At 37.3% G+C, this 12,616-nt stretch overlaps 1 protein-coding gene across 2 annotated transcripts in view; it reads right to left on the bottom strand.

The window, feature by feature from the left end:
* BABAM2 (BRISC and BRCA1 A complex member 2) overlaps positions 1-12,616 on the bottom strand; it is a 172,846-nt gene that overhangs the window by 115,368 nt on the left and 44,862 nt on the right. For both annotated transcript variants that reach the window (XM_065058171.1, XM_065058172.1), the window contains exon 5: positions 1,490-1,684. In XM_065058171.1, the coding sequence (XP_064914243.1) occupies positions 1,490-1,684 (195 nt within the window). The remainder of the gene's footprint in view (positions 1-1,489; positions 1,685-12,616) is intronic.

The raw sequence follows: 12,616 nt of genomic DNA, 5'->3' as shown, positions 1-12,616 counted from the left end.
CTGCCTTCCTGATACTGCAAGGTTCATTCATAGATTATTATTTCAGAAGTCTGCTGAGCTACTATTGATTCCTGACAGGAACAACATGGATTTCAATGATTTTTAAGCAGAGGAGAAAACATGCAATTTACCTCTTGCTTTTCAGATAAACACTCCTATTGCACTGATCATCAAGGCTAACAAGACAGTTGTAAAGGACAGGAAGGAGAAACACATGAGTTAGTTTCACAGTTTTGAGTTTTAGGAGACTCATTAACAAGCCTCTGTCATGTAGGTACCAGATTCATCAAATCTCCAAATGAGACCCTCAGAGCCTTCTTGACAGAGAATGTCAACTTTGAAAACAAAGCACACACTACAGAAACCTCAAATAGCTCTGCAATGATTAAAAGGATTTGTCTCAAAATGTATTTAAGATTTATTTTATTGGAATATTTTATAATGAAGCCAGCATTTCAAATGCAAAAAAATGTTCTTTATTCAGTCACCAGATTCAAAAGCCTTGAGTAGATATGGCTTTCCCACAAAAAAGGGGAAAAAAACCCCAAAACTAGTTTTCTACAATCTTGAGTAGACACTTGGCAGCTGCCAAAAATTATGATAAAATCTAAGTATGGTTCAGAAAGCCTTCTGCATTTCAATAAACCAGTCTGATATTTACAGATGTGGCAAGTTCTTTGTGATGCCAGCTATAGAGAATAACGTTTAAGAGCAAATTACTTTCAGTGAAATATTCTGATCTGTAAACAGAGATCTGAAATTCTCTGATAAAGAAAATTGTACTTGGCTTAAAATAAAAAAAGCCTAGGTAACTTTCTAAGAAAAGAAAACCAGATGAACGTAAGTAGTTAGTTGTAAAGCAAACACTCTTAATATCTGACTGTCATTTGAAGACATGGCCCTACAAAGACACTGCTCTAGCCCATCTCAGCTTCTCCTGTCCTCCTGCAGAATATTAGTCTTTTTTATCTCTCATGGTTTAGGTTCCTGAAACAACTCATCTCAGCTTAAACAAGTGCCAGAGAGATACAGGCAGCTACAGCTACCAATTAAATCAATTCAACCATCATGTGGAACCACACCCTAATACCTCCCACCCCTAAGTCGGTTGATTTGCCCAGGCAGGGTGTCACACCACCACTCTTATTCTGCCTCCAAAATCTTCAGAGTTAACTCAGATTTCCACGTACTATTCTACTGTGGCCTGTAAACACTGGAAACTGTTGAACAGTCTTTGCAGCTATAAATACATGAAATAACATCAGGTTGAAAAACAGTTACTCACCTGGAAATCTAGTTCAACCAAGCTAGTAAAATGGCAGCAATGTACAAAACAGGGAGTACAGAAAGTGAGCTGCAATCAAATGAGGTTTTTTTTTTTTTTATTGGAAATAAAGCGTGGAGACCCACAGAAATCAGTGAAGTTTCCCAAGGTAAGAGCTATATTTATTAAAGGATCACTAAACCAGAAATGCTCTTAATAGCTTACCCAGTTGTTTTTTTTGCCAGCATAGATTTCCATGTTTTCTCCATACTGGGGCTCTTCAAGTAAAGTCTGATACTCAAACATGAGACGAGAGCTCTCACGTAATCGGCTGCACTGAAATTGGTGATACTGTTGCACAAGCTCTTTCACAACAAGCAGGAGGCATTCCGGGTTTGAAGGATTCCAAGATGCTAAATTCTGTTGAATTGGAAAAAAAAAAACAGAGACCAAAATTTTACAGCAATGGAAAGACAAACACTCGTCCTTCCCTACTGATACCAGAGGCACACTTGCATGTGAAGGCTTTGTGACAAAGTTAAACCATAACAGTAAATGCAAAGGCTATATCATGCTTTGGAAGAAAACCAGGTCAAACAGCAAAAGCAAGCCTTAATGTCAAATAAGAGTACTTATAGGAACTTACCAGAAAACTGATAACTGGGTTTCTATTAGGCATAGATAGGCCCAAATTACCATTCCATTCTTCCCTAAAATTATACTGTTGCATGTGAGAACTTGAAAAGACCGAAATAAAAAAATTAAAACTGATAGGAAACAGACAGGGATCAGGTAAGTACAACCCTGTACAGTATCTGACTCAAAAAGCAGTCAGCCAAGTGAGTATATCAAACTGATACCAACAGAAACTGCTCTGCACCATTACTCAAATAGTGAACATAGCACTGACAGTGATGGAGCAAATGGGTTCTCTTCTGTTGCCTCAACCTTGTGTTTTACTTCACTTGGACTGTCTCATCACTAGAGTTGCCTTGACTCATCTCCTCAATACAAATGCCACCCATACACCAATCTCTTCAATGTGCCAGACAGAAGTTTTTATTACAAGCCGACTGCGTATCAAGAAACAGAGTTAACAGAAATTAAAATGTTAATACAATGAAAATAACTGTGTCAATAGCACAGTAGCAATGTTATCTCTCAGTTTAACTACTCTAAGATTGGTTTAGACCAGGCTTCCATGCACAGCAGGTTTTATTCAGGAAGATTTTCTATGTTACAAACCATACCTAACATGGTCAATGTTGCATGGTTGACCTAGAACAGCTCTATGTTAAGGGTAAGACATGAGACAGTTCTGATGTGAAAGCCCACACGCATTGTACTTGGGTTCTCAACAGGTCTTCTTGATACACTCAGGGCATGCTAACATAGTCATGCGGCTTTTGGTCAGATTTGAGTATAAGCAATGAATCCGTATTTCTGTATATCACATAGACACATGACAACAAACTGTCTGCAACAGGATTTTAAACTGCATGGATCATACAATTAAATTTAAGATCCTTAGAACTGACAAGCATGTCTGTATTTTACAACTAATTGAAGATATAACAGCTTCAGATAATATTATTTATCCGTATCTGAACTCAAGGTAGTTACAGATGGCATGGTTACTTTTGTCCTGAAAGTTGCAGACATTTCATAAACAAATGATATGCATAATTTAGATTCTTTGGCAAGGACAAAAAAGCATTAGCCCTTTTTTACCTCTTCAGTGGAGAAACTGCTTTGGTATGCAGCATTTTCTACAATGAAAGGACAGAAAAGACTTCTGTACTTTGAAGTAGCTATCTTAAGACCGCCTTGTATTCAAACACATAAAAAAATATGTTTCTTAACCTAGTTTAAGTAAATTAATGAAGCTGGATAAAACACGTCTCCTAAAATATACAAGCTATTCATGCTTTCTGTACCACCACAACTAATAAATACAAGTGAACAGGTTGCACAGAGAGGTTGTCAAGTCTCCGTCTCTGGAGACACTCAAAACCCAACCGGACAAGTTCCAGGACAGCCTGCTCTATCGGACACTGTGCGCAGCCAGAAGGGCTGGACTAGACAATCTCTAAAGGCTCTTTCCACTCTCAGCTATTTTTTGATTCTATGAAGAGGTTTACAGAAAGCTGAAACTGATACAGTGGATCTTATCAAGGTGAGACTCCGTAGCTCTGACCTGAAAAGAAACTCAAGAGTTGTGTACAAATTTTATCTTCTGACAAAGGCAGATCAAAAGCATAATTGGTTATTCACCAAGCACCACACCTTCAGCTATTTGTAGCCTAATCTCTGTCACTATTTCCATTATAAAAGCTTATAATTTTTATTTTTTTCTGATGACTGTAGTTCATTATAAATCCTTTGGAGTGGTTTTATGCGGGCTTCAGTATATGCATATGAAGGCTTAATAATTCAAGCATTTATCTTTCCACAATTTTATATTTGTTTCCCTCCAAAGTTCTATAAATTGAGACATTATCAAAATTAATTTCTCATTTTCAGCATCATTGCTTAAAACGTACAAGACTAATTTGACGGTAAAAGTGACATGAAATGCATATTGCTTCCCTGAAAAACCGGTGCTTGAGAAAAAAATAAATCAATAATGTTTAACAAGGTAATTTTACCTCAAATCTTACTACATGTTGCTTTTTTTGCAGTCTCCTGTCCTGAAGGGAATAAGTTTTAAGAAAATCTCAGCTACATTCTACCCATCCTCTACATCTCTTCTCATTTAAGTTAATAGCTACCAGAGAGACAAAGAAATCTGGGTATGCACTATCTACATACAAGAAGAGAGACAAAAGTAAAAGAAATACAATTTAGAAACACAATCCTTTTTCTATCTCATAAGCATTGTTTAGACCACTGTCGTGACTTTCAGCAACACGAATCATGATTTTTGAATGACTATGACTGGCAGTGCTGCATTAACTGTCTACAGAATCACAGAGTGGTTGGAGTTGGAAGGGACCTCTAGAGAGCATCTTGTCCAACCCACTTGCTGCAGGTGGCACAGGATTGTGTCCAGATGGGTTTTGAATGTCTCCAGAGAAGGAGACTCCACAACCTCTTTGGGCAGCCTGTTCAGTGCTGTCACTTTCAGAGCAAAGAAGTTTCTCCTCATATTCAGATGGAACCTCCTGTGTTTCAGTCTGTACCCATTGCCCCTCATCCTATCACTGGGCACCACTGAAAGGAGTCTGGTCCCACCCTCTTGACACCCACCCTTCAGATATTTACAAGAATATTTACTCCTATCAGCCTATCAGTCCCCTATCAGCCTTTTCTTCTCCAAGCTGAACAGACCCAGCTCTCTCAGTCTCTTCTCATAAGAAAGGTGCTCTAGGCCCCTAATCATCTTTGTAGCTCTCCGCTGGACTCCCTCCAATAATCCTTATCCTTCTGACACATCACTCATTCCTGTGGTTAGGATGAAAAACCTACATTTCTGTCACACATAAAGAAAATAGTTGAGGGAAAGAGTTTTGGAAGGTGGTGCTCTAATTCTTCAGAAGTACAGACATAGTTCTTGCTTTGGCAAAAAAATAAAAACTTAGAGTCTTAGAGGGTGGATGGAACACTTAGGAGAACATTTACCTCTACAGTACAGATTTGAAAAAAGACCCGATGTTTACATAACTTACAGATTCACCCAGGACTGACAAGCTCAGCTTATGAAACACAACAGGACATAATTGCTGATCACAATTTGCTTTGTTTTACGTGGATGAATGAACAGTTCAATGAACAGTTACAGGATTAAACTGTACTCCTATTCTCTTACTACAATTCTGGTAGAAAGGGCTGCCCAGCATGGCTAAGATACTATCCTTGAACCTCTGCCTTTAAAAGCTACCACAGTGTCACAGATCACGTTTGACCATGGCTTGAAGTAAAATACTCGGCTCTTTTTTCCTCCCAGACAATAGGACCACTTATTAAATAGGAATATTATCATTGCCATATCTTAAAAGATAAACTATATTCAAGAGTAACTGGTGAATGGGTGAGATACTAACATGGTTCATATATAAGTTCCTCAAAAAAACACTACAGAATGATTGAAAGCTGCCTTGTTCTACCTCATCTGCCATCTATGGCTGGTAAAAGTTTATTCCCAACTTGAAGCCATTTAAGCTTACCTGATTCTACCAAATACTAGAGAAAATTTGTCAGGTAGACAGTGTCTTCTAGGAAACATTTTGTATCATGCAGTCTGAAAACCAGACTGTGTCTAACCTTAAATTTCCTGTTCCCAAGCGACTGCTCAAATAAAGCACTTCCAGAAAGCCAGAGGATGTAATATGCCAGTATGTATTGATATCAGCCAGACAAGTGGGAATAACCTTTCCTCCTAATGACACTGGTATAACACAATAGAAATGTTCTGTCAAAGGAAATGACCAACAATATTTTAATAACTGACCTAAATGCAACAGAACCTTTTGTTTTTTAAATAACATTACACTACAGAACAAAAAAAGAGCAAGAGGAAATCTATTGTCATCTGTCCTGCGTGGAGCTAGGGTATCACTCTCTTCAAAGAATTCAAGAACTCTGCATCAAAACAGTGTTTATGCTGTATTGCCTTAAAGCTACGGGAATCAAAATTAATTATTTGACTGTAGGATCCTTATTAAATACCTTTCAGTAACTAAAGATTCAAACAAAGCATGAACTGTTTATTAAAACGAATCATCTACAGAAAAATTCAACTACCCACCCAGCACCTACATCAATTACAATGGATTCTCACTGATTAAAGAGTAAATATACAATTGTCACACAAATTTGCTGTAACATAAGTTCTGATTTAAATAAACTAATTTTTACATTAGAATTATATTACTGTAGCTCTTGTTATTTGGCAATAGGCCATCACATTTCTAGCCATTTTGTTGATTCGCTGAATTGTTGTTCTTTTCAGAAGTTCAAAATTTATAAATTTTAACACAAACACTTCTGAATACAATGACATACTTATGTATGAAAATTCTCTTCACATATCCTTAAGTGTTGCTTAATTGCCCTAAGCACTAGGTTCATTTATCTGGAAATACTTTTAAACCACTTCATTGTGATCCAATTTCAACAGTATGTCAAAATACGTGCTACATTTTTCTTTGTTTCAAATGGTACCTTCTTTAATCTTCCTTTTATTTTTTAAATCAAAGACAAAGTAAGCAACTACCTGTAACACACGTTGTTGAAACCTAAAGCAGAATTTGATGTTCATCAAGTTGATCCCTTTTAGAATTTCTTAATTGCTACAATTTCAGCATTCTAATGATTCTTCTGTGAACATGCAAGGATTTGTCACTTCAGCCAATGAGAGTAGTATCCTTGCAACAGCATATTGACCACCTTTTTTATAGATAAAAGATCTTATAAATAAAAGTTTATTAAGCAATCCAGAAGACTTCGGAAATTGTTTTAATCAGCAAAATCTTAAACTAAATGCTTTGGAGCAAAAAGGAGTAGCAGCCTGTGTGCCTCGTTTTCTGATTGCCTGAAGGCTGCATTCCAGCCCTAGCCGATACAGCTTTTTAAGAAATAGCATTTTAAAATATTTAAAACATTAGAAGAACAGTGTTTCTGTGTTCCATGGCTCCAAGTTTTGCCACAAAACTCAGATCTTGCATAAGAATCGTGCTCTCAATGCAACTTCAGAATTATGAATTTTAGTCATTATGGCTTCAGAGAAACCCTGGAAACATGAAAACTCACATAACGTCATTTTCTACAGCCAGACTGTTGAAGCCTGGCAGGTATGAAAAACCCAGTTAAAGAAATAACCTCCAAGTAGGTATAAAGCAAAAGACTTTTTGCTTTCTGTGGCTTCTATCAAAATCTCCTCTGCTCCACTCACCAGGACCTTCAATTTTGTACCTGACAAAACGTATACATTCACATCATTTCACCCAAACCACATGCATGCTCAAAAGAGAGTTTATTGCAATTGCTACAAAATTGCAGGGGTTTTTTTTGTTGGTTTTTTTTGTTTGTTTTTGTTTTTTGGTTTTTTTTTTTTTTAAAAAGCGCACTGATTGATGTACTGATAGACTAAGGTGAAATACAATTTCTGCAGACTTTCTGGAGAGCTAATCAAATTTTACAGAACAATCACTAATGTGTTTAAAATAAAGAAATCCAGGCTTGGATCCAATTCCTTGTCTTGTTTGCCAACAGATATCTTTAAGTGAACTCCACAGTGCAAACTCTCCAAGTTACTCAAAAAGTTAGCCAGCCAGACTGGAAGTGGCCCACTCTACAACAATATATAGGTAAGAATCAACTCAACCTGTGCATCTGCAACTAGTTCTGCATTCACATTCATCTCATATGACGGCTTACATGCACATCTCAGGTTGGTTACAATCATTTCTTTTGTTATAATTTTTTCAGTATATCGTCATTTTTGAGCACAGAAATGGAGGTTCAAGTAAACAATTCTCTTCTGTCTCAACACTGCTCACCTATCTCTCCATAACCTTCACTAAAACTATGAGCAACTCCTCACTTCAGGTCTTAATTTTAACCTTTTAGTTGGCTTTTGGCTTGGCCATACCACAACTTGTGTGACTTTCATTTTCTAAGAAGGTAAATTGTTATCTCATCTTAAGCAGTTTATTTTAGTAGCAAGTTCAGTAGCATCAGAAGACAACTATGTATTTTCTTGTGGACACAAAAGCCTGGTAATATCACCTGGGACGACTGGCTAATCTCCATTTTTCCAGTCAGGGAATAAATTCAAAATGGTCTACAGGAGTGAATCTGAAATGGTCTACAGGAAAAGTAATGGACCAAGAACTTCCATATAATAAAGACCAGACTCCAGAAGGATCATTGCCCTCACAGCTGTAGTTACTGTCAGACAGAAGATGGCCAATAACTACTTATCCATGAGTAAGCAATTCAATGTAAGGAAGTTGAATATTCTTTTGTGGCAGAAGCTCCTCTGGAAATTGCTATTCTTTTTCATTATTGGACTGTTTCAGGAAAAAGTGTTTGAGAAAATAGTTGTTCAGACCTTAGAGCAATTAGGCAATAGCACGTACATCCACCAACTTTGCCTTCCGCCTTAGGCTGCGTGGCAATATAAATAGAAAAATAATAATCAGTTATTACACAGAGACTAGTAGACCGACCATAGGCATCCACGAAACTGCGTCTACATTGGAGAAATCTGAAGTGATTCAGGAGATCTGTTCTGACAATCTGCCAGCTATTAATTTAAACAAGCTCACCAAGGAGCATGACTTTCACTAAGAACAAAACCCATAGATTTTGTTGGGGTGCAAAGTCAGTCTTCGAATTCCTTGGCTCTTGGTCCTGTCTCCTGACAGGAGCTGACTGCACAGTAAGAGAGCAGTTTGATCAGGAAAGATTTTTGGACCATCAGACATGACCAAAGTGCTGAGAAAATGTATTCACTTGAAGTGTGTATAAAGAGGCAGAGTACAGACATTATAAGGCCACCCACAGAGAGTGCAATTTAAGCCATTTCAACAGTAACTCATTTAAATGAATAGCAATGACACCAACTGGATTTCAAAAAGAGACAAAGAAAATGTACAGCCAGATAGTACTGGTTTTAATGAGATCTTCTTAGAGGTGAGGCAAGTGAAACCCCCGCACGAAGTAGCTTTTCAGCCCTATGAGCAAACACGTGCAGAATTTAGCGTTCCAAAGTAGCCATACTATTCAACTTTTGGCAGAGAAATCACATTTAAGTTTTGTTCTGGAACATTTTGTGCTTTGCAGTCTCTCTTTCATCCTTCTAAAAAAGCTGATCAAGAACCTATACAAGCTACTCAGTGTCCGTGATTACCTATTCCCCCTCTCTTCAGAACATAATGCACCTCATGTTCCATAAGCAGCTAATTCATAGCCTCTTTCACAGGTTATTGCTTATTTCATAATTCTGGGCAGTATCTGCAACAATCTATAATTCTACACTATCAGAAAGAAAATACAATAATAATTTCTAATTGATCTGAAGTTGTTTTTCTTTGAAATGTGTTTAAATATCCAGGCTGCCAGAATATCTTCCAGGAATGTGATTTTAAAGAGGACAGATTGTAACTGTTTTTCCTGGCTATACTACAGGAAACAACAGCAAGATCTTATTTTAAGTTAGTGTACTTTTATCATTCTAAGCAAGAAATTAACTTTCACGAGAAAATGTCAGTAAACAAAACCTCCCAAGCCTGTAACAGTGGTAATGTAGTTCTATAGCATCTTTCATCCAGAATTATCATAAAGAATAATGTTAAGTACAGATTTGCATTTTGTTTATATCTCTGCACACCACATGCACAAAACCTGCATCCTACAGTGGCTTAAAAATCAGTACTAATATAAGTTTTTCATGAAATTAAAAAGATCACACTCTGATACCAGCATTCATGCCCCATATAAATACAGAGTAGGTATGGGTCCAGTGCTTAAAGCATTTGTCTTGGAACTGGGATATCTGGTTTCAGTCCCTGCTTTGCTATAGTCTTCATGGGCCACCACGGGGAAATTGCTCACAGAAAAAGGCACAGGATCATTATCTGCCATATGCTCACATCTTCCAATGAGCTGATATTTCTCACAATGTTTGCAGGGCTGGAATGTTATAACAACTTCAAAGGCTTCAGTTTCTTAGCAGCCAGGACTTAAACATCCTACAGGCTGCAGTTTCAAATCAATCACTGTAAACCTACATGCCATCTACTTGTCATCTTATTTTCACAGGTTCTTCATATCCCCCTCCCCCAAAACACCACTGGAACAACTTTCTGGACTGATCTGCTTGAAATGATCATTTTTGGGCACAAGCAAACACCAAAACTTTACATTTCATAAAAACAGTTCGACTCAGGAGCACTTTTGTCATGGAAAATACAACCAAACAACTTGCAGACCTTGCAGGCTCTACTAGCTGTTGTGTATAACTGATAAAAAGTTTGCATAATGCAAAGTTTGGGATAGTCAGTTGGTTTTTTTTTAATGAGAGGCTATGAAAACTGGATGCAGAATTTACAGTAGCTTATAAATGCTTAGCTGAAATCTCAGATACCTGAAGGCCCTGAATTAGCATGAAAATACAAAGCAGAAAAACAACATACTAAGAAATTAATTATGCTTTCAGAAAAGCACCCTACATTTTGTATAAAATCATTTTCCCTATTTTCTCCTACAAGCCACACATTTCGATCCTTGATTAATGATCCCATGCCTAAGGTGACTCTAAAATAAACCCCAGCAAATACAACACATGGAGAACAACTCTTCTGCATTCACCTAGAAGAAATGCACCACTGCCTCTCAAGTACCGTTCACCCAAAAAAGGTGCGAACTCAACTCCCAAAGGTTACTACAAACTACTCCTGTGCCTTGCTGTAGGAACAGTTAAGGGACAGCTGATCTTTGTACAATAAGGGTGATCTGAAGATGCAGAAATTGTGAAGCTGAGCCCTGAAGAACATTTTTAAGTTGTGCGCTCCTCCTGAAAAAGTCTGCCTGCTGCTCCCACAGAGCTCTCTTTACAGGATTATCAGATCCTTAAAAGCTACAATTGCCTACTATTGAAAGAGAGAGAGTGCATTACTATCTAATTAATCTCCTAAAGACTTGGCATGCATAAACATTTCTTGTCCTACTTTGCTAAGGGATTAGAGCAAGTTTTGTTCCTTTCCCGACCTCCCAGCACACCTCTCAGAAAGCAGATGGTACCTTTACCTGTTCTGAGAAGGAATTTCTTAATTCCCTCAGCACGCACAAATCCTGGGATAGGGAATTCAACGCACTAATCTTTAGTTAATCCCTGTGAGTACGCAGCATTTTTTCCCCTTGGGAGTCTTTTACCAGAGGCATACATATTTAAGTAGACATGGCAAGTAAAAGGAACAGAGCATGAAGACAAGATTAATCACAACACAAGACACAGGCACATGCGTCTTTTACCTAAAGACTTTCTCATCGTGCATTGATGGCCGCGTGAACAGGCCCCGACTCTTCAGACCCTCAGTGGACTAGAGAACAGGCCAGTGTCTCAATGTTACTGGTTTATCTCAAGAGTCCCCTTTTAAATAGCAAATCTTTCAGTCTTATCAGTTCTTGGGGTTTTTCCTTTTCTGTCAAAACAAGTAATTTTAGCTACAGCAAAGAGGCAGAACCTTCACAGCAAATGTTCTGGACAGCAGCCACTCGCATTCCTTGAGCAGCTACTGTTGGGTAGCACACGCAGAATTGTTCTCTTAACCATTCTTCCCCTTCCAAAATCCCATAAATTAAAATCCATATATAACATAGAAGATCTCATTGTATGTCCATCTTTATTTTCACATTTTTCAACAAAAGAGTGTATAGGGCCTTGAAAATACAGTCCCTAAAGAAAACATGTACAAAATACCACTGTGTAAATCATAAGACATTGGAAATCAAAACTATTTCCCTACTATACTGGACAAACTATTGCAAATTAGTTGACTCTTATAAAAAAACAGTATAAGAAAAAACATTCATTTAGTTCATTTATGCAAGTAAAAGCTGCATCTCTGGTAAGACAGATATACAGCAAAATTCATGTAAATCTGCATGAACACTAATCCTGCAAACAAAAGACACAAGACATTGACTAAATCTGAACTGTATCTCTGTAGTTATCTTTAACAAAGAACAGATAAGCCTGAGGATCTGAGATGGGACATAGCAAGGAAACACAGACATAAAGGCATGTAAAGAATGAGTAAAACAAAGAGAGGTTTAGAAATAAATACAGGATGAAACTCAGACCAGTAAAAAGAAAGGAAAATACAGCTTGAGCCCTCTTCTATTAGGATAAATTAATAGAACTTTTGAAACTTACTCTGAGTGCAAAGACATTTCTTTACACCAACAGTATCTTCTGAAGGCAAGAACCTGCAGGGTCCTAAATTGAAACTAATCTCATTGGAGAGCAGTACAATTATAATTTATAACAGAATTAACAGTCTAGAATTTAATCAAATATGAAACTGTAGTATCAGACAATGATTACTTCTAACCGACCTTCTGTACTCAGTTAATTTAAGTCTGTTGCGTTTGCATATTCATAAGCAATGACCAACTAACTTTCTCTACAGAAAAATCAATTATCATGGCTCAAAAGCTTGAATTCAATGGGCATACCACATATACCACATTGAATTTAAGTGTATTCTTAATTCAGAAAGACTGTGCTAAATTCAATCTTATCTTAAAAACAAACAAACAAACCCTACACACCACAACCAACCAAACACACAAAAAAAGAAAACTTTGTAAATGTGTTTCCAGAAAGCTAACAAGCTGTCACCT

The sequence above is a fragment of the Columba livia genome, chromosome 3 (assembly GCF_036013475.1).
Source record: "Columba livia isolate bColLiv1 breed racing homer chromosome 3, bColLiv1.pat.W.v2, whole genome shotgun sequence".
Lineage (NCBI taxonomy): Eukaryota > Metazoa > Chordata > Aves > Columbiformes > Columbidae > Columba > Columba livia.
This window is presented reverse-complemented; position numbering and strand designations above follow the sequence as displayed.